The sequence below is a fragment of the Sceloporus occidentalis genome, unplaced genomic scaffold, assembly GCF_023333645.1.
Source record: "Sceloporus occidentalis isolate IW3139 unplaced genomic scaffold, rSceOcc1.0.p SCAF_61, whole genome shotgun sequence".
Classification (NCBI taxonomy): Eukaryota; Metazoa; Chordata; class Lepidosauria; order Squamata; family Phrynosomatidae; genus Sceloporus; species Sceloporus occidentalis.
In genome coordinates, this window is record NW_028317041.1 from 1,561,978 (window position 1) to 1,584,247 (window position 22,270).

At 38.0% G+C, this 22,270-nt stretch overlaps 1 protein-coding gene across 1 annotated transcript in view; it reads left to right on the top strand.

Annotated features, from left to right (window-relative positions):
• LOC149287394 (lipopolysaccharide-responsive and beige-like anchor protein) overlaps positions 1–22,270 on the top strand; it is a 269,868-nt gene that overhangs the window by 198,533 nt on the left and 49,065 nt on the right. Inside the window, exons 44-46 of the mRNA XM_089492899.1 lie at positions 2,564–2,704; positions 4,942–5,061; positions 6,891–7,043. Coding sequence (XP_089349025.1) covers positions 2,564–2,704; positions 4,942–5,061; positions 6,891–7,043 — 414 coding nt within the window. The remainder of the gene's footprint in view (positions 1–2,563; positions 2,705–4,941; positions 5,062–6,890; positions 7,044–22,270) is intronic.

Sequence of the window (22,270 nt, forward strand, 5' to 3'; positions counted from 1 at the left end):
ACCCCAGCTCTGCCACGGACAGAAACCTCCACGGTTCTCTCATCGTGGATGGTGGTCAGCATGCACACCTCTTTTCTGTCCCTGAACTTCAATGCCAAAAGCTCCTCTTGGCGTAGAGCTGAGGTCTCCCCCTTTCCTAGCCGGGTTCGTGCCAGGTGTTGTGGGAAACCCAAGCGGTTCTTTTTTATAGTACCGCAAGCTACTGTATCGAAACAATACAGCAGCTTGAACAAAGGGACGCTTGTATAGAAGTTATATACATACAAGTGATAGCCTTTGTTCATAAGGGGGAATATTAGGTCCCAAACAATCTTGGCACTGGTGCCCAGATGTTCTGGGCAACCTGGAGGGTCAAGGTAGCTATCCTTACCCTCGTATACCCGGAAGGCATGAGTATACCCTGTCTCGCTCTCGCAGAGCTTATACACCTTCACTCCATACCTAGAGCGCTTGGAAGGAATATACTGCTTGAATCCCAGCCTTCCTTTATATTTCATCAGGGATTCATCCACGCAGATATTCTTTCCAGGTGTATAAACCTCTGGAAACCTGGCAGCGAGATGGCTAATCAGGGGGGCGGATTTTGTAGAGCCTATCAAACTGGGGGTGCTTCTTAGGGGGGCACAGGCTGTTGTCATTAAAATGCATGAAATGAAGAATCATTTCATACCTTTGCCTAGTTATAGTCTGGGCATAAATGGGGGTACTAAGGATGGGGCTGGTGCTCCAGTAGGAGCGCATGGAGGGCTTTTTTATAATGCCCATTAACATTGTGAGTGCCCAGAATTTAAGAAATTCTGGCACATCAATGGGAGTACATGGCTGTTTTGCCCAAAAAGAATTAGGGCTAGCAGCACGGTGCTGCTGGGCATAAAGGTTAGTTTGTGTGACAATGTCTCCCAAGACATCATCTCCCAAAAAAACCTGCACAAATTGCAGTGGAGTGAATCCTGTAACATCAATATTGATGCCAAGAATTCCAGAAAAAGGAGGGATAGCTGGCTTGTACCTATTAGGCGCTACCCATGCCTCTGGTGCACTGCCACGACTACGTGTGGCAGGCCTCCTAACAGCCACAGATACATCACTAGATGTATCTGTGAACTGACCAACGTCAAAATCTGACGCTGTATCAGTGGCCTCAGAATCTGTGGCCAAAACGGCATACGCCTCCTCAGCCGTATACCTGCGCTGCATGGTTACAATTGCAGCAAAAATAGTGGGGAAGGAAAGGGTTAATGGCTCTAATAAAAATAAAAAAATGTAAAAAAAAACCTAAAAAAAAAAAGCAAAAAAGAAAAAAAAAATGTAAAAAAAAACAAACCCCAAAAACAATTGCCACTATGCAAGATCACTGTTTATGCAGTGATCAATGGCAATGAAGGGGTTAATATTGAATGGGTGGCTCTTATAAGAGCCTTTGGATAAATATATATATTTTATTTTATTCAGAATACCTGTCACACACCGATCTGTCTCTCTCCCTCACTAGAAGCAAGTGAAGGAGGGAGGCAGATCCAATACTGGTCAAAGGCAATGTTTAGAAAACATTGCCTTTGATTTATCAAATCATGATCACTCTTATGAGTGATCTGACCACTAGGGGTGTTATTCACTGGATGTCCATGACATCCAGCAACACCCCCCCCCATGATGACAGCAGGCTCCGCCCCCCGGCTTGATGGGCGCCGCCATCTTGAAACACCGCGTGTGTTTCGAAGACGCCGGTACCGGGAAGGTAAGTACGCATTTAGGAAGCGATCGCGAGTCTCTTCCTTTTCTAAACAGGTGTTGCAAAGATGCCTCGCTACTGAGGCATCTTAGCAACACTAGCTAAGCAAAGGAAGCGACTCGCGATCGCTTCCTAAACCCGTTTTTCGGTGGCGGGCGCCGCCATGTTTGAAAGACGTGCAGTCTTTCAAACATCCTTTTTTTTCCGCCCCTAGGAGCGATCGTGGGGGGGGCAGAATGTTTTTTTTGGTGTTGCTCAATGCCTCGATGTCGAGGCATTAGAGCAACACCGTTTGAGTGAAAAAATCGATCACGGATCTATTTTTTCACCCGTTTTAACAAATGACGGTCCTGGCACGTCATTTGTCGTTAACGACATGTTTTTCCGTGACGTGCCCGGACTGGCAATTGTCATCAAGGCTGACAATTCTGAAATTATCTGATGGTCCCTATTTTGTAGCTGAAGTATAACACTATACGCCGGCCATGTGTTCCTGCAGTACTAGCAAATTGTGATCATGAATGGTAGACAGCCATTTTAGCAACAATCAGGGATGTCTTTCATTTTAGGAAGCCCAAGGCATGAGGGCATTGTAACAGATGGGTCTGAAATGTCATCCCTGCCCTCAGCAGAGAAGTTGTCGTCTTTGTCGCACTGACAAAGATGTCCTTGACCTACGCTAAAAAGTGCATGCCGTATTCCATCACATATACAGTGCTCCTGACTCAGAGGCTTTAGTCACCTTGGTGGACACTGTAGGTAATGGTCTCATTATCATTGTTATGGCAAGCAATCCTTTGAGTAATAACTATTGTACTCCTGTCATTCCAGCCTGTTGGTGCGCTGAATCCTAAGCGAGCTGCCTTCTTTGCTGAACGCTACGAATCCTGGGAAGATGACCAAGTTCCTAAGTTTCACTATGGCACACACTACTCAACGTCAGGTTTTGTCCTCAGCTGGCTTCTAAGAATGGTGAGTAATTGTTGCTTACTTCAGTAGTGAAAGTTAATGTGTAGCATAAACTAGGATTTAGTAGTATGGCAGAAAGCAAGCTACCAAAATCAGTGCATTAATGTTCTGCAAATAAAAGCCCATGATAGTCAAATTAGCAAATGTTGGAGCTACCCTTTTAAGCCCTTAAGAGACAGTGATAAAAATGTAAGGGATACATGGATAAAAAGCCGTCTCCAAGAAAACCAGTACATGGGCTCCACAAAATAGCTTATTTAGATGGGGTTTTTTTCATGGCCGGTTGTAAAGGGATTCTTTTATTCAAAAGTGGAATGTTAGATTTGGTAACATGTGCACAGTGGTGATAACAGGGAAAAACACTTCAGTTAAACTGGCTAACGAAAAGGAGCGATACATTTCGGCTTATTACACAAAAAACAGCGACCATGTTAACAGCATCAATTATTGATTAGACACCAGTATAACCAATTCCTTGCAACGCATCGCTTAATGAACTCGCTCAGATACCATTACTCTTGCCAAGTCCCGATTGGTTGGTCTCACGCAAACGTAGCCATGAGGAACTGCATCTGCAGTGATATATGATTGTTATCTAATAGCGTACAGAGAATCATGGGATTTGTAGTTACACAACATCTGGAGAGCTCCTTTTTTTTTTGAGAACAGTGTTGTAGAATTCTAAAACACAATTCCACATAGAAATGCACACACGGGCATATGCCCTTCATCCGTTTGCAGGGGGCTGAAAAGCGACACTGCATGATTGAGATAACCAGTACTAGTCCCCAGTACTTGTCTCTGACAATGAAACAATCCTGCTCCTTATTAAACATATAACAAAGAAGAAATGAGAGGCCCTCCGGAGTTGCTTTCCAATTCGTAAAGTATTTATTTTGGAAGAATAAATCTGTACTAAATCAGCAAACAACTATCTCTTGAAGACTTGACGCATTTGCCACTTAACACTTTAAGAGAAGTTTGTTTGCTATGAAATCACTACAACTGAATTTATATGGATTTATTCTTCCAAAACACATACTTTACGAATTGGAAAGCAACGCAGTGCCTCTCTTTTCTTCTTTGTTGACCGTTGATTACGTTGAGCAGGTGACGTGGGAATTTTATCGGTTTATGCTCAGTGTGAGTAGACCCTGCTGATCGAGAGACTTCGGAGTTGCTGCCTGGTTTCAAATGGGACTTTCTTCTTCTGACTCTTATTAAATGTACCCCTGGAGTAATGGATTTGCTCCTGGTTTACTCTGGAGTCTATTCATGGTATCTCCTTTTCTCTAGATCTTTGTTTCTTTGCATTCTCTAACTACGTATTTACACTCCTGTCTATAACGTGTATAATTTATCTGTTGTTAATCATGTTAAGTAGCCATAATAAGGATCTTCTGTAAAGCGTAGGTGTTTGGTGGATTAGCTAGTTTATTGCTAACATGCTGGTTTACAGTAGTGCATGTTTTTGTGAACCCAATCATCTAGTGTAAAGCAATTTATTTGTTAAAAGCATTAGCGGCTTCCCATCAATTAAATCTTGTTAGAAAACTGCATGCAGACATAAATCCTTAATATAATTTATGGCGTACTGCTAATTTTGGGCAATTATCTACTAATACAGGCTTAAGTGTTCTTCAGCGGAGTAGCTTTGAAACATTTTTCTCAATCATTCAAAGTAAAATCGAGCCGTTATTTGCATATATTGGGAAAAGGCTGATTATTTTCAATTAGCTTGAAATTTGGGGGGAGGACTTCCGAGCATATTAAATTTTGTCGGAGGAATGTAATATTTTACCCGTAGGTATAAATAATTTGTGGTTTATTTAAACAGAATGAATGTGTACCCATCAAAAAATCCAATGAATTAAACAGGTCTTTAGTAAAAACCATATGCCTTTTGAGCTCCTTTGAGACAAGGTACACTTTGGCTTTGCTCTCATTGGAAATGATCCTTTGTCTAACATTAGAGCTTCTGTGTCCAGACGGGAAGAACATTCCATTGGATGCTATTGTAATAAGACCACTTTTTAAAATGGAACCAATTTTTTTATATAAAAAAAATCTTAATTTTCTCTGTTACCACATTTTTTTTTCCCCCAAGATAAACTTTTCCCTTTAAGGAATTTACATAAAATGTTTGCTTTCTAATTAGTAAGGAAGTGTTTTAGTTCAGGAAGAACTGTTAAAAAAAAAAAATTAAATAAAAAAAAAAAAAAACCCTCTCTTTTTCCTAGGAACCATTCACAACATTTTTCCTGAATTTGCAAGGTGGTAAATTTGACCACGCAGATAGAACTTTTTCATCAGTTTCCAGAGCATGGCGAAACTCCCAGCGGGACACCTCTGATATCAAGGTAACATTACATTTAATGTAAATTTAATTAATTTATATTTTAAAACTACTGTCAGATGACATCATATTTCCAAGCGCTAGCAAGCAATAAAAATCATTCTGTTTTGTCTATAATGCACTTAACACTGAGTGCCAAAGTTGCAAAGTGAATATAGCTGCAGGCATATATATATATATATATATATATATATATATATATATGTATAGTAATTGTAGAGATTAAGACAAGGGTTTGCTCCTATATATTACTAGTAGAATTATATATATTTAATTTGTGAAGAACACCAAGAGTATTTGTCGTAGCATTGCCACCTGTGAATGTGTTTAATTGTGCCTTTGTTACCCAAGGAAATTATTAAACATGATAACCAAAAGCGCAGATATTTGGCGATGAATATTGTTTCAGTAAGAAGTCTAGCATGGAACTCAGGAACCCCCGGCAGCGTGTTTTGTGGTATAGGTTTTTGTTGCCCTCCTTGGCTTATTAGGATAACTGTAAACAAAGCTTTTTACAGTCTTTTACAAAGTGAAGAAGGTGATAATAGATGAATTCCTGGTTGATCCATGCTTTTTTAGCCTTGACTGCACTAGAATGACCATTTAACTAATCCCGTGACCTCTTTGTTCCTCATGGATGTGTAGAAAGCTGTTTTCTTAGCTCTTGCCCTCAGGGGAAGGTTTGAAGTCCTCTGATCTGCTGACCCATACTTATACCGGATTCCAAAAACAGATTCCTTGGATCCCTGACAGACCCATGTGGTTCTGTGCCACATAATGGAGGAGACGGTTTTATTCACTGTTATATACTTGTCTTCCTATCAAAGAAGACCTAATTAGTTCAGGACAGCCTGTGATATGCAGGTCTACCAAATAGGAAACCGTGTAATATTAGGCCTAACGCACACAGTAATTCAGATATGATATGACTTTTTTTTTTAAAAGGTCACAGAGCTAGTGTCACGTCTGTAGGTTTTCAGCTGTATCCTTTTAATTTAATCTCATGCTATGTTTGGATAGATGGAACCCACACTGACCGTAGCACTCTGAGCGCTACAGGGACATACAATCAGTACATAAAATCCGTTGTAGTGGTGGTGATGTCAAAGACCACAGACTGACAAAACTCTTTTTGTGAATAACAGATTTCACATTTCCTAATATTTCTTCACGCTGTCATTCAAATCATCCTATACATTAACCACAGAGCAAGCACTAAGTAACAAGAGGCAACATTTTACATGATTAAATAGTTGTGTAGGAAGGGTATGCGCATCTCACAGAGATTTTGTTTATCATGCACCTTATCTAGTGATTGAGCTGCCAACGATTCCTGCTAAAGCTGATTTTACTTAGAAAAACTCAAGATTCCCGAACAATGACTTTGTGAATATTTTCACATCATAGGAGTATCTGACCCGAGACATAATTTGCAGTGGTCATATTACCGAGTATTGCAGCAGTGAATACGGAATATAAAAGAAGCAAAATGAATCAGAGCTTCCTGGCCCTGAATCTGTTCTAATACAGACAGAGAGATGCTCACTTTTTTCTTCATAGTGGTCAGTAAGGGAACACGTGTTTGACTCGCTGATTACAGATTCATTGAAATTAGAGATGTTTCACGGAGTTTCATGCTGTTTCCTACCTGCTGCTTGTTTCTGTATAGACATTGCTGAGAAAGGTTGGCTCACTCAGTGTATTCAAACTTGGACCTTGCCAGCAGCCATCCATGCCAGTGGCACACTAGACTTACAAACAGGCGAGTCTGTGAAACTAAATACATCACTGCTCATTCAAAACCGTGTCTATTAATTACCTATCCCTCCGTAGGAGCTGATTCCAGAATTCTACTACCTTCCTGAGATGTTTGTAAATTTCAACAATTACAACCTTGGTGTGATGGATGACGGCACAGTGGTATCCGATGTGGCGCTTCCTCCATGGGCCAAAACACCAGAACAGTTTGTTCGCATAAACAGACTGGTAAGCGTATCCATATACTTATTAAAGTAAAAGGCAATACAACTTAGCCAGATGTATGTTTTTCCTTTTCCTCCTGAGCTTTATGTTAATTTTATCTAAACAATGGCACATCTCAAGAAGAGGCGGGGAACCATCTTGAATTATTGACGATATCTGTAAGTAACATAATCAAAGCATTTTTTATTTAGTTCACAGCATTTCTTATCCTCGTGGTGGCTCTTTTGAAGGTCAAACTTCAGAGCACGTACAAAGCCAGTTCTCTTACTTCAAGTGCCTAGTCTGTTATAGAAGGAAGAATGTAAGAGTTTCAGCTCATCATTCTCTTTAAACCTGTCATTCTGTACGTATTGCACTCCGTATTTTCACAGATTTTCAACAAATACTCTTAGAAATTATGATCGTATGTAAATGTTTTCTGCCGGCCTGCTCCCAGAAATAAATTTAAACTGGTCCAAATGTGTCTTTGGATATCTCACCCAGACTTTAATATTTCACAAACCAGGTGTGTTTTTGAACATTCTCTAACCAAAAATAACCGGTAACAGAATATTTTCCTGGTTAAATACAAGGAGCTCCCTTACCATGCAGTTGTTTTTGGGCCTCCTTTTATTAACGCCATATCATAAGGAGCTTGTCACATGTTGATCACTAGTTGTGCCGTGTTACGAAATCTGAAGGTCTATACTGGATGTTTTCATGCCACAGGGTAACATAATGTCACCTCCAGTCTTAACTGGGGACATTCTCTGGAGATTCTATAGCTTTTGTGAAACTAAGGTAGAGGAACATATATATATATATATATATATATATATATATATATATATATATATAACCAGTTATCAGTGGTTTACGTTCCAACTGATGGCAAAAGTAAGTCCTAATAATGGAAATTGTATCAATTTGTTGTTTTATTGGAACCAGTGGAAGAATATAATGAAATGGTAAACTAATATCTGTATCATATCGAAGAGTACATTAAATTGTGTTTACATGTTCAGCAGGCCAGATTCCCGCAGCCCTCTCTCCAGTCTTCCACAACACAGAAACCCGCTATAAGATTAAAATGTGTTGCTATGCGTTCGTGTGCAAATAACATTACCGATAAACAGCCTTTCTTGTGGTCCCGGCAGTAGGAAACCCTGCTGCTATACAAATTGGTTTACTTTCGATGCTGTGGAAATGTGCATCCCTGCTCCAAAGATTTCTTGTCTGTGTGGTTATCCACGAGGAGCTGGTGTTTGTCTGGCTTCCCAGTTTACCTCTTCCCAGCCCGCAGATTATACACAATGATTGCAGCCCTTGCAAAGCCTACCACTTTGATCTGTGACCTTTTTGTGGTGCTAATCGGGTTCCCAATATCATTATAGCGTTCTCATTAATCATATTTCCTGCAGCCCGTCAGGCGTCCAGACAGACACAGCCCCTGTTCTCAGGCCCACGTTGGCAGCTTTGTGCCTTCTCACGTTATTGCAGTGCTATGCTTTTGGCTTCGAACAGACCAGCTCCACATCAAGCTGCGTTCGGCAATTAAAGTCAGATGGTCCTTAGGTTGAACAGGCAGATAATGTTGCAGCTGTCTGTCATCCTGAAGCAAAGCAGCACCGAGGACAGATGATATATAGGACAGCACATAATAACAGATTGTACAGTATGGGGTCAGATGCGTTAGCCCTAAACATAAATTAAATGACATGCTTCTTTTAAATGATTCCTCAACATTTTTTCCCATTCTTTTATTATATATATATATATATAAAATATATATCTATATCCCCAAATAAAGGTTACCATGATGGGGGGACTATTTCCTCCAACTAGCCGCTTGTGTGGCACTCACCTAAAGTAAAATCTTTATATATTCATCAAATGATTTATGTTTCTGAAACAAACACCTTCTTTTCTGTGTGTAGGGTTTTTTTGGTGCTTTTTTACATAAACACAAGATTTTTTATTACAGCTGTGAGAGAATTCTTGGGTCGTCATAAAGTTGTTGTTTTTTTTTTTCTTCTATATTGGTAAATAACAACATTTTATTTGGTGTGTTACATTGACCTATTCCCACCCCGTACCTCGTGTTTGTCCTGTTACCTTGCACAGAGGTCTTCCTCTTCTGTTGTAGTGAAGGCCATATTTGATTTTTCCATTTCCGCTTCTTCAGAGTAATCCGAGAAAGTGCAGAATGAATTGAGAAATGTGTTTTACAAACATTGCTTAAAATAAGAGGAAGATGATTTATAGTGGGATCCGTTTTCCAGAACTCCCGCTGGATCAGTACTGTGCAACATTTTCATGGGATGGCTCGTAGATACTATGGTTTCATGTGCTTTGGCTGCATTTATACAGTGATGTAATAAACCATATGTATTGTATGCAGACTGGGGTTTAAAAAAATAAACCTGGTGGGCCACACTAGCTCTCCAGAACCTTGGATTATCTACAGAGCATGCTCATATCCACAAGTGTCATACTTCATTAAAACCTAATGTTGTAAAAAAAAAAACAAAACCACAACTTTTAATTAGCAAACAGACTGAAAACAGTATTCATTTACATATCAATTTCATTTTTCTGATATAAAAAAACCTTTTTTTATAAACTTTTATAAAAAAAAAAAAAAAACCACAAAAAACCCGTCTTATCCACTGGTTTCCCCTTTTTCACATACAGTATTCTTGGAAACTGTTTTATTCCACAAAATACATATTCCTTTATATACAGTCCTTTTGTATTACTTGACCTGGCTATCTAAACTTTCCACATCACGTGCTTAAATCCTGTTTTATTGTTGCGCTGGACTTTTTTTCCCTCTGTTACAATAGGTGGAATTAGCTGATTTTCTGCAAATTTTATACGAACAATGTAAAACATTTGATTTGTATGGCATAACTGTTGGCTCTGAAATATATGCCCAAATTTCCACCGTTTTAGAATAAAATGAACGCCCTAGTAGTACATAGAATAGAATTGGCATGAATCGTCTTTGGCAGCTTCAATGCGATACATATTTATTTTATTGGATATGATTTTCCCCAGAGCTTCACTTTGCATCACTGTTTAAATGCCACGGGTTAAAACAGAAGCCCGTGTCCAACGAGCCATTGCTACAATATTAAAATGTTAATGTTGGACAACGTAAACCAGGTATATATATTGCAACCAACTGGTGATGATGAAAGCTTAATAAAAACCTTAAGCGTTGTACAGGCAGATCTATAGGGTTTGGTTATTTGCATCATTTTCAGATTTTTATTCCATCGATGGATAATAAATCATTTATTTATGTACTTGTTAAGAATTATGCTTTTGACTCTGCCAGGGATTAAATTTAGATTTTTCCAAAGTTACAGTTTTTTGGCAGGCGATCTAATGTATTTAATATATTAAAAATCATAAGAGGAAGTTTTGCTAGTGCACTGCAGATGCCAAGACCACAGTTGTAATCATAAATTAATTTAATAAAACTATCTGCTTATTCATATACAATCAGTGAAATTGTTTTCAGAAATGTGTTTGAAAGAAAGGACTGTGTAATGCTGAGGAACCTGAGAATATGGCTAAATTAGCGCAAGGTTCCCTGCTCTGATGTCCTATTTCTTCTCCTCACACTACCTTTACAAAAGTTGTCTGGGCCAATTGACTAAGTAATGGCGGGGAATTTAAGATGGATGCTTTGGGTGGGATACACATAGGGTGGATGTATTTAACACACATAGGTTGCTTAGTTTCATCTGCAGACTCCAAGGCTTGTTTGTCACAATGTTAAAATGTAGCGTTTTGGAATGTGACTCCACTTATGGACTTTTTGGTTAAAGATGATAACTTTTATTGGGTAAAATTACATACGCTTTCAGGGTCTGGTGGGTTTCTTGCTTCCATCTGAATTGAACTTATATCTTTCTTTTCTTTTGGCCCAATAAAAGATATTAACTTTGTCTACTCTTTCAGGACCTAAGAGATCTCTTCTTCAGGTAGAATGAAGTGGTCCCGAAAGCTTTGGTAGCATTTCATCTATGCAATTTATTCACTAAAGGGGGATTCCTTCACTTCACTATACTTCATGGGAGCCTGTTTTCAATAAGCTTCTGCTGCAAAAATAGCTTGTATGATGTATAACTAAGTCACTAAGAATTCTTCAAACGCTTTGCCCATTGAATCATGCAGTATACAGGGCCAGCTCAGGCCTTCCAGCAGCAAGAACCTGCCAGTCTTGGCCCTTCATAATCTAATGTTTGAATAAAAAGCATCAACTTTGACTAAAGACTCCATGGTTAGTCAACTTAATTCCCTTTAAGACCCTTAAGGAGTAGAGTCACTCAGGTTCTTATTGGAGTGAGACCGTGTGGTGCGAGAGCTTTGTAAAGTGCATGCTTCCTGGACAAGGCCACCTATTTCGAGACTTTTCCCACTCAAGAAATTTTGGAAAAAAGTACATTAAAACATAGAATTTGATGACAGGAACAATTCACCCCATCTAGTCTGCCCATTTTTCCTAATGAAAGATATTCGGCATAGCTTTATGCCTATGCATTTTTAAATAACCCCACTTCTGCTCGGAGGCTATTCTATTTATCTACCACCCTCTCAGTAAAACGTCCTTACCTTACGTCTAAGCTTATGACAATCTAGTTTTAGATTGTGAGCTATTGCTCTAATATTTAATCTGGTTATTTTAGTATTTACATGTTACTATCACATCTTCCCCTCGCTCTTCTTTCCTATAAGCTATATATACTGAGATACCTTAGTCTGTCTTTATCCAGCAAACCACTTAATATTTTAGTTGCCCTCTTTGAATGCTCTCCTATGTGTCAATATCCTTCTGAATATGGGGTCTCCAGAACTCTACACAGTAATCTAGGTGAGGTGCGCCATGTAAATGGCAGAACCACCTCCCTCCTCCTGCTAGTAATTCCTCTCACTACAACACAGCACCCTGCTTGCATTTCCAGACACTTTATTCCATTGCCTGTTTACCCATAAGTCCTCTGAAATAATGACTCCCAAAGTCTCAACACAGAACTGGGTCCCAAATGCTTTATTCTGCCTTGGGATTTTTACTTCCCAAGTGCATTACTTTACATTTATCAACATTAAACTGCAGCTGCCACACTCTCGACCATTCTTCTAATTTACGAAAATCATTTGACTTGCTCCACCAGGAATATCTACCCTGTTGCAGACCTTTGTATCGTCTGCAAAAAGCCATATTTTACAGTTTTTGTGGTAAAAACACACAGGGGTATTGGGGTGGTCCCTTTCAGCAAGCTGTAATTTTCAGAGATACAACATAAGTACTTAATCTGACAGTGCAAATCAATTTGTAACCTTTAACTCCTGTTGGGTTTTGCTGGATTTTTTTTAATGCATTTTGGGGGAAATTTTGTGTTTTTTGTCTTATTTAACTCTTGCCCAGCTGCATCCACTGAAACCAGGCAGTGTAAGCAGGAAAGACAGTTCCTGCACATGGACGACAATGGCCACTGAATTCTCTTTGAAATTGGTGGGAGTGGGAACGATCACTTGTATGCTGGCAACACATATGCTGCTTAACATGCAGTGTTTTACTAGTGCAAACATGGTATTCCTCCCGTGTTTGAAGTCTTATTTGAGGTGGGAATAGCACATGTACAGTCCTTAAAATGCTCTATATGTTTGCAGTTTCTATTTTTTATTATTTATTTTCAGTGTGTGAAAGTAGAGGCTTCGGCCACTGCAGAATATATCATAATCAGGGCATCTGGTTGGCATCTGCCCAGCTTAAAGTACGCAGACAGAAGGGAAAGTGCGGATAGATGTGCAATGGAGCAAACGTTCTGCAGATGGCTCTGTGCGAGGAATCATGCCAGTGCATCTAATGAAGGAAGCGGATGCAAGCCTTCCAGTGATTCCCTGAATACCATGTTTTTCAGATTATTGTGTTACGTTTGAATAACATTCCGTCTCGGGACCTGGTGTGATATAAAACAACACAACATTTACAGTGGGAGCACGTAAATGTGTTATTTTTGTGGTAAGAAGTTAAGTCATCGTCCTTCCTCGGCTTGTCAGTTTAGTGAAGGTGTCAAGCCCATGAGTTGGACTCTGAGATCTTGTAACTGTGTCGGAGGCGAAAGAGAGAGCAAATTGCCTTCCTGCAAGCGAGTGAACTGTAGTGAGCGCTCGGCTATGCCCATCTGGTCTCTCGGTTCTGGCTTTGTCTGCGCTATCGCCTCCTTTTGCACTCCTACACGAAGACCTCCCATAAATGGCGTCCCCTCTTTCTAGATTCCTATCACCGGTTTCATTATATGGATTAGCCATGATTGCCCAGGCACAGTAACCTTTGTAAAATGTAACAGGTACACGTGAACATGCTATTTTTTCGCTTCCACGGTTGGTCATAAACTTTGTTTAGAATATTTAGTGATCCTTGATAAACAAATCTGAATAAAGTCCAGTCACTTATTAATTTTTTCTTAAAAACTGCAATTTAAGACACGTATTAGATGCACTGCCACTTGACACTCATCGTATGCAAGTACTGTCCCCAAAAGTGACTAAATGGTCTCGATAACCTTTTTGCTTATTTCTGCTCTGAAGATCTAAATCTGGTACTGATTCTGAAACCAAATATTTTTCTCACATTCGTATCTGGTTTGTGTCGCTATGACTGAGCACGTCATATCACATGTACAAAATTATTGGAACTATGTACATGATAAGCGGGGCATACTTTAAAATTTGGGCTTCCGGTAAATGTGTGGATCCAGCCGGTGAATGGGTACTTAACTCGTTACCTGCTGGGTAGGGAAATCCAACACGTTTTCTCTTTGCTACTTATGTTTGACGTTTGTAGACCTTGTCAGATGATGTTATAACACGTCTACACTTTAACCCTTTCTTTGGCTGACCAAACAGTACTGGTAAAACATAGCATTGCTGTTTACCTCTTGCTTGTTTGCTTTTGCATTACTTGCAGGGATCTTAGAACCTTGTGGCGATTTTTTATTTTCAGTTCATTTTTATTTTATTTAGGGATTTTTTTCCCTGCTAGATTTTGAAGACAATCCCATGCTTCTATTGGATTACAGACGGGATCTGGACAGCCTCAGCTGCTGCATAGCGCAGTGATATTTTAATTTACTGGGCAGACATGTTTACTGTGTACGGCGTAGTTTATGAGTGTTACCATAAATGAGGTAATAGAACATTTTGGTTTCCATGTGTTAAACATTACATGAACTAATACAGCTGCACCCACCCACCCACTAACTATGCAAAAAGTATACTTCAGTTAGGCCCCGGACTTTATATTGCACTCTTTAAAGCTGACAACTGGAAACTGTTAGTTGATCGTATGCAATGAACAAAACAAGCCAACAAGAAACGTATCTTTAAAAGTTCTTGATGACGGAGGGGAAATGCAGCGCTGCTTCGTGCATTAAGACTAGATGAAGATGATAAATTTGAGGAAAGCTGAAATTAACGGTCACCATTTCTCAGTTTTCTGGCCAACGTATCAAAAAGTGTTATATTTGACCTGTGTACTTTAATGTCATGGGCGATTTGTGTTTGGGGCAAAGAAAAAAATGTAACCCCTGAGGCTCGTGATGCAATTTGCTCTTTGAGGCTGCATTATAGCCGTGAAATTGTATCCTAAGAAAACAAAACGTATGCTTAGCTCACGTATTTGTTGGCATTTGGAAACAGCTAGTGATTTGCAAATAAAAATATTCCAAAATATTTTTTGTGGCCTGGTTATCGCCCCCCCCAATATATATTTTTTTCATTACAGGATGAACAGTTATATTAATCTCCCAGGTTCTTCCATATCACCACAGCCATGAGTTTTGAGTTAGTAATGTGCATTGTTGAGCTGCACTACATGCTCGCTCAGCTACATGTCGATGTGTAGTGGACAGAGATGCATCTCGATATGAAGGTTTTTTTTTTTTGGTTGTTTTTTTTTACAAGTGGTCTTCGGTTTACAGACCAAATAATTAAATTTTTAATAAAATGCTGCCGGTTTTTTTGGGGGGGGCGGGGGGGTTTTTTTAAAATAACTATGGGCTTTCTGGGCAAGGGGATAATTGCCTGACTTAAATCATGATGCTCTGCATTGTGCCAGCGTGTTCTGGGAGGTTGACCTTAAGTGAGGCCACATAACGTGATGTTACCCTCACTAGAAGCGTGAATGCTTGTACGTGGTGAGGAGTCAGGAGGCCACTTAACTGCTTTACTGTACCTTTTTCCTGAGCCAAAAGGTGTCGGCCCTCTCCTGGTAACTATAAATTGCAATGCAGATTTGATTTATTTGATCACGGTTGCACTCGCATACCTATGTATATTCAGTGATGCTAGTCTAAAATATTGATGCACCAAAAAATGGCTGTATATATATGGCGGATAATTTTAGAGCTGTTGGGATTGTTTAGAACAAAGATTTGTTTTTAAGATTATGAATCGCGTTACCCTTTAAGATCAAAAATGGCTGTTTGATTTTTACTCTGTATGATAAATTTAAATATTTTGTAATGTATTCACACACACAAACTCAGAACTGCTAAATTGTTGTTACAAAATCCCTCCTTTGGCACACACATGGACACAGCTGTCATAGCGTGCTATGGGAAGTAAAGCTTGATGCGCAGCTTTTCACTTGTGATTACTGTAACGGGAATATTCTTTCTCTATTGGAATTGGTTTGCTTTGATCCGTTTAACTGGACTCCATTCTTCTAATAAGTCAGGACAAGAAGTGTTGCCCATCATGCCTCTTTTATCTACTATAAAGGAAGGACATCCACATAAAATACTTACATCTGGGGCTTTTTCGAGACCTGGTAACTTAGATATGCTCCTTTTAACAAAATCCATAGCACCCTTGACTAGTTGCACTACATGAAAATGGTTCCAAATGGGTTCTTTATATGTAATAAATATATGTCCAGATTCCCAAATATGGAAATAGTTTGGTGCACGTGGAATATTACAAAGCTGTTTATGTATTCCTCTATTCATTTGCCTCGATCTTTATTTACTAAGCAACGTGTGTGACCCCATGGTGTTTTCTATAGTGGGTGAGCTGCACAGATCCTAAACTGAGATCTCAGGATCAGCAGATCTATTAATTTAGTGATTGTCCTTAGACTTATCACTCTGCTGTAACTGTGTCTTAATTGATATATCCAGTAGAGTTGCTTACCTAAGTGCAGTGGTGGCCAGCAGGTAGCTCTCCCTGAACTCCCATGATACTTACAGCTATAATGGTCGGCTTATTATCATGGAAAGGCCATGAGGTTTATTCATTAAAGCAGAACTGTTAAACATATCAGCTCTGAGATAGTATCCAGTTCGCAAAGCCAACCTGAGTGTGCTTCTCTTGTATGAAGAGCTTAATTGGTTCTGTATAATATATAATAAGTCATTGTTTCACTGACCCCTTAATAATGCAAATATCAGTGAAATGTTTTTTTAAGAACTTGCATTGACTTCACCATATATTATATATAGTCCCATATACTTGTTTAGTAGATTAGTGGATGTGTGGCACCTGTGAGAGTGGGAAACTCTTGGCCCACAGACAAGGTCCGCAGATCTGGGCACATGTCAGGAACGGTCTTTGGTTTGGAGTACACAAGCACTATTTTTTTTTTTTTTTGACATGTTAAGAGCACCATTTCATTAACCCTTTAGCTGGCCAATGGTGAATAAAAATGTTATGATGTCATTATAGAAAAACTCACCAGATTTGGGATACTTTGACATAGTGGCAGGCTACGCAATGTACGGCCATATTATAGTCCCCAATATTTATGCCTTAGGTGTTTTTTTGAATAATATACACTAGGTATGCGCTGAATACTTGTTTTGTGTACCTTTTGGTCGTCATTATTCTAACAGCAACCTGGGAATCTGAATGTTTATGCTTTATCGGTTGTATGCTCCTCTACTTAGGGTTGCGCAGCCCCTCCTGCCACACAGGCGCCTCATTAATGGTATCCAGAGAAGGTTTTAAATTGCTTGAGTCTTTTGGGTTTAAATGACGTGGAGTCCTATTGATTCAGCTCCTTGGTAAGAAATATAGCCATGAAAATTTAGGTAGGATTTGCCAAACATGGGGTATTTTGATGTAATGTCAGGCTAAGCAATATATGGCCATACAGTGTGACGAATCCCCAATATTTATGCCTAAAATGTTTTTGGAATGGTATTCACCGGGCATGTGCTGAATTTTTACTGAACGGTGCTTTTATTTGTCTATCATTTTGCCCTCATATTGCACTAGTTCTTGCTTTTTACTGTGCATGCCCGTATTCATTTTTTTGTTGAAGTATTTGGGGGAGGGGGTTCTACCATACACCGAAAATAGTTCAGCATTTCGTCATCCTTGGTAATTATCTTGCCAACCTTTCTAACCCCTTTTCAAATGTCTATTTAAACAATATTCTGCACTAGAAAGCTATGTACAACATTGATAAAAAAAACTAACTTGCTTGTACTGACATAATTTTAAGTTGTTATTATGAGTAGTTTTTCTGCAAAAAAAATAATCCGCATCCGTGTCCCTTTTACAAATACTTTTGTGTTTGAATCACATGCTTTTAAACTATGCTATTAACACATTTATTCTAAATTTTGAAGGATTATACTGATTTAGGCTGCCTTGTTTGTTGAAGTAGAAGGCTTCCATCCCACCAATATCAAGTGAAGAGCATGCATTAGGATACGTTCCCATAGAGGGACAAGAGGTTCCACTTGGTGCGTCTCCGTTCAATTACCTGATATATGCAGATGGAACCTAAACATAGTCTCTCATTCTTTCATCTGTCTTTCTCTGGAGCCATCCCCACAAGTTAAAGAATGATAAATGAGAACATAGCATGAGAATGCGAGCAGCTTCCCAAACATTTCAACCAGTATATAAACAACTGTTCCCTTTTACCTTTAACTAGACTGAATGTTAGCCGCAGAAACATTACCATTTAAATTCAGTTACAAAGTGGATTTTAAATGTTTTAGTGACTTAAATGTTTAAATAGTTATGCGGTTTTTAAAATATTTGTTTTTCCGTATAGGCCATTATCGCCTGAGCCGTCTTAAACTGTATTAACTCTCTGTCTACTGGCTGAAAAAAAGTCCATTTATTTTTTCTCTTACCATGGGAAATATAAATATATTATACACAAAATGATAATATATAAATTATACACAAAATACATAAGGTGTCCATACATGATTTAAGACCTATTCTTATCAGTTCTCTATATTCAAACCTGCATTCTCAGTCCCCACATAAGATTATATTCAACTCTTGGCTTTGTTGTATGTGTCATAGGAAGAGTTTAATCCTTTAGTTGATCATGTTTACCTAGTTCTTTATATTAACTTTCTATTTGCCCCAACACATTTTTACCTTGGTGACTCCTGCTTAACATTTTCAGTAATATGGTCAGTGGAATGAAGTAAATTTGCTTATCGCTGTAACATCCTCACCAAGCCCAGGCACTTGTTACATTGTTGTGTTTTGTTTTTTTGTTTGGTTTATCTTTGTTGTACGTGCATATCACTGTGGCGGTCTTTTTCACAAATTCTTCACTAATGGAGTTGATGGTTCTTATTTCCGATGAATTTTGTTTTATCACTATGTTAATGTATGGTAACCTACAGCTGCTGTCAATCTACTACACATGTGACTTTATATAGGTGTACTGTTTTGAACAGAATTAAGGTTGGAAAGGCCGTTGTGGGCTCAGGCCCAATGCTTAGTGTATCCCGGCTTACGGGAAATATGAGCCAGAACCAGCCTTAAGCTTCCTTTCTCTAGCTGATCTGCAGAAGATAAAGAAGTTAGCCATTAGGGAGATTTTTTCAGATTTTCAGAATATCTTCTCTCTCCATGAATAAATGTGATGCTTTGCTTTCCAATCCATGAGCAGCAAACATGAGACTGTTATATGGCTTTTCTAATGAGTATTCAATCATAGACCCATACTTTAAATAATTGTTACAATTTAGAAATAAGGAAACATTCTTATTGCCTATAACGTTAATGCTAGGATGTGAAGATCTACTTTAGTGTATTTTAGGAAAAATATTGTTTACAGTAAAAATCTATTGAATTTGCAGTGACTATTTCTGTATTAATATCTGTTTATTGGAAACGTATATATTTGTTTTACCATAAGAATAAAATATAAAAGATGTTGCGTTTGGGGGAAAAAAACCATTTGTGCTTCAGCCGGTTTGGGGTCTCAGCTGATCAATATGTAAAACTTCTCAAATATATCTATATCCAGAGAACATAGTGCTTTGCTAAATACTACTAATTTTCATGTCCTTGCCGCTGCCCAGTTAATTAGGATTGGATGCAAAAATGAGTCACTATTTGTATCTTGGTATCCCAAGAACAGAGCGCTTTTAAAATGGCTGTTCTGTTCACAAGAGTAAGTATTTTGAGTAAGATATTTTTGGGGAATCCAGTGAGTAGTTAGTGTTTAGCAAAATAGACATGGCTTTTGAATCCTTGAATACATAATTAAAATATTGATTCATAAAATATGATTTGTTCATACACACTTATAATTTATAGATGTTTGTATACTGTGTGAGCGCCTGTATATTTATTTTTCTGTATATTATATAAATACAAATATATGTTTGTGTATATATATTTAAAAAATAAATAAATAAATATTTCGTAACACATTTAAATACATGATTTGCCCGGTAAAGCTTTTAATGTGTATTATAGCTTCTTACACTGATGTTTTACTACAACTTAAAGCATTGTTAAAGCAACTGATGCTCAAATGAAGGAAAATGTTGCAAAGGCAGTTATAGCTTTTAATAATTCTTTTTAGGTGTCCGGATTTCTCTCTGATCTCCTTTGTAACTAAGATGACTTGCAAATTATTCTATAATTATGGTTTATTTATTTTCTTCGTGGTATCCCATTTTAGGTTATTAAATAACAAAAGGGTCACTGTTTTCACACAAAATATCGGTGTGCACTTCCCTTGCTGGAAGGAATAACAAAACTCACGATCAGCATAACATGGTTAAGGGGAGCAGCCAAAGACATGAGGTTGCAATTATGTAGATCAAAATGATAGTTTAAAGGTAATTATTTGTAGATTATTATTAGGCTATTATTTCCAATACTTTTTTAGTGACATTATACAGGATAAGAACATGTACCCAAAAAGAGAAGCAAAACAACTTATTTGAAGTTTAAAACAAAAAAAAAAACAACCTTAAAATAAAGGCATTTTGTTTATAGAAATATACTTCATTTTAGTTTTTTTCTTCTTCTAATATGTTGAAACTATTGAGTGAATTGCTTTTACCTGTGAAGATGCAGTGCAAATTAAATGAAATAAAAATTTATTTTTAATTTACTAGATACCACATTTAATATTGACAAATGCCTTTAGAATACAAGTAAACAAAAAAATCTTTAGATATAACACTTTTTTGGTACATCATAAGAATCCATCACAAAATTATTTTAAAGGTTTCAACCACAAATTAAGGTATATTGTGTTTACTGCCACTATCTTGTTTAATTCTGCTTATTTATTTTTCTTCCCTCTGCTCCATTGAAATAGTTAGCTGTAAATGTACAAGGATTTTTATTTATCGGTAAATTAGATCAACAACATGGAGTAAATGTGGAAAATTATTGTACTTTGTATTCTGGACGTGGGACAGACTCTTCTCTGTACCGAAGGCAGCTACATGATTATTTATAGTTCTGCATCAAGGTATAGTGTACGCGAACAGAACATCAAAGGCAGCGCTTTTAAAAAGAAATGACTCCTTTATGCATTGCAGCAGCAAGTTATACGCAGAAAGAACTAATGCTGTAGATCCGTATTGTCGTATTGGCTTCAAAAGTTTTAAATCCAACTGCAGCATATTTTTATGCAGTTTTTTTAGTTTACCGTCGTAAAGAAAATCCCCCCTTTGCTCTATGGTTTCGTGGTTATTTACAAGAGCTCTAGGGGTTAAATTTAGCAAATAAAGCTCCCTGTATATCCTCCATAAAGAAAAAAAAAAGTATACACTTTGCAGGAGCTCGCAGGGGTACATGTCACGGTACTGCCTGCGATGGTTTCCATCATTTTGACTTTAGATGCTGTAAGTTTTAACAGTTTTCAGATTTATATAGTTTTTGTTTGGCTGTCTAAACATTTAATTATATCATGCTCAAAGGTGTAAAGCTGTCAAATAAATCTGAAGCTTTGCATAAACATTTGGTTAGCTGCATGTGCTACCACCATGCGAAAATACTTGAGCTCTGCCACTTTTCCAGCAGGTATAGAATAGGAACTGAGTTTTTTTACATTTTATTTATTTTTTAGAATCTGTATTACATGCGGTGACTCCTTTATTGTTTCCTTCTGAATTACCAGTTTATTTTAAATTGTTTATACATTTGACAACACTTCTGCATGACAGAAAACATACTTAAGTTACAGATATATGTGTATGTTTAATAATTGAATATATGTATGTGTATATATATATATATATATATATATATATACAGTATAGAAATAAAAATCACAAGCTAATTTTTATTTTTAGTGTTTGTATCAAACCAAGATTCTTTGTTTTTATGTTTTTTTTGAAGAGTTTCCATGAAAATGTGTATGTAGGCAGGGGCGGCTTCCATCTCTTCCTCCCTGTGACACCGTCAGCCCCTTACTTCTTTCTCCAGTTAGATGGTTTTAAATCAGAGTTAATTGCCCCAGTCCTTTATTATAATGGCCGTCATCGTATAGCTAGCTGCATTCTTTCATGGGGTGGCATTGCATGAAGCCATTATGTTTGAAAGCTGCTGCTTGAAGCTTGAGGCTCATTAGTGAGCTCTCTGCAGAGAGCCCTTTGCATTTGGGTTTAGGCCCCTATTAAACCCTCTTAATCTGTTAGAAAGAGCTGCAGCACAATGTGTTCCAGACTTGTGGCAGTAAAAGGGGAAGCTCACGTTTACATACACGGGTTTTTTTTTCTTCAAAGCTTCAGAAGGAATTCTTCCCCATTCTAAAATGAACTTTTTTTTCCGCTGTACAAATCAAAGAAAAAAAAAAGTCTCCTCGACCCTCACCTTATCATGGGTTCTGTGGACTACCTTGGAAAGGGGACTCGTGTTTAGAGAAATAAGCCCATCATTCCTCAGCATTAAAGCCTGTGAGACCAAGTTAGGGATGTGAGAGTTAATGCAGAATTTCTCAGGAGTCT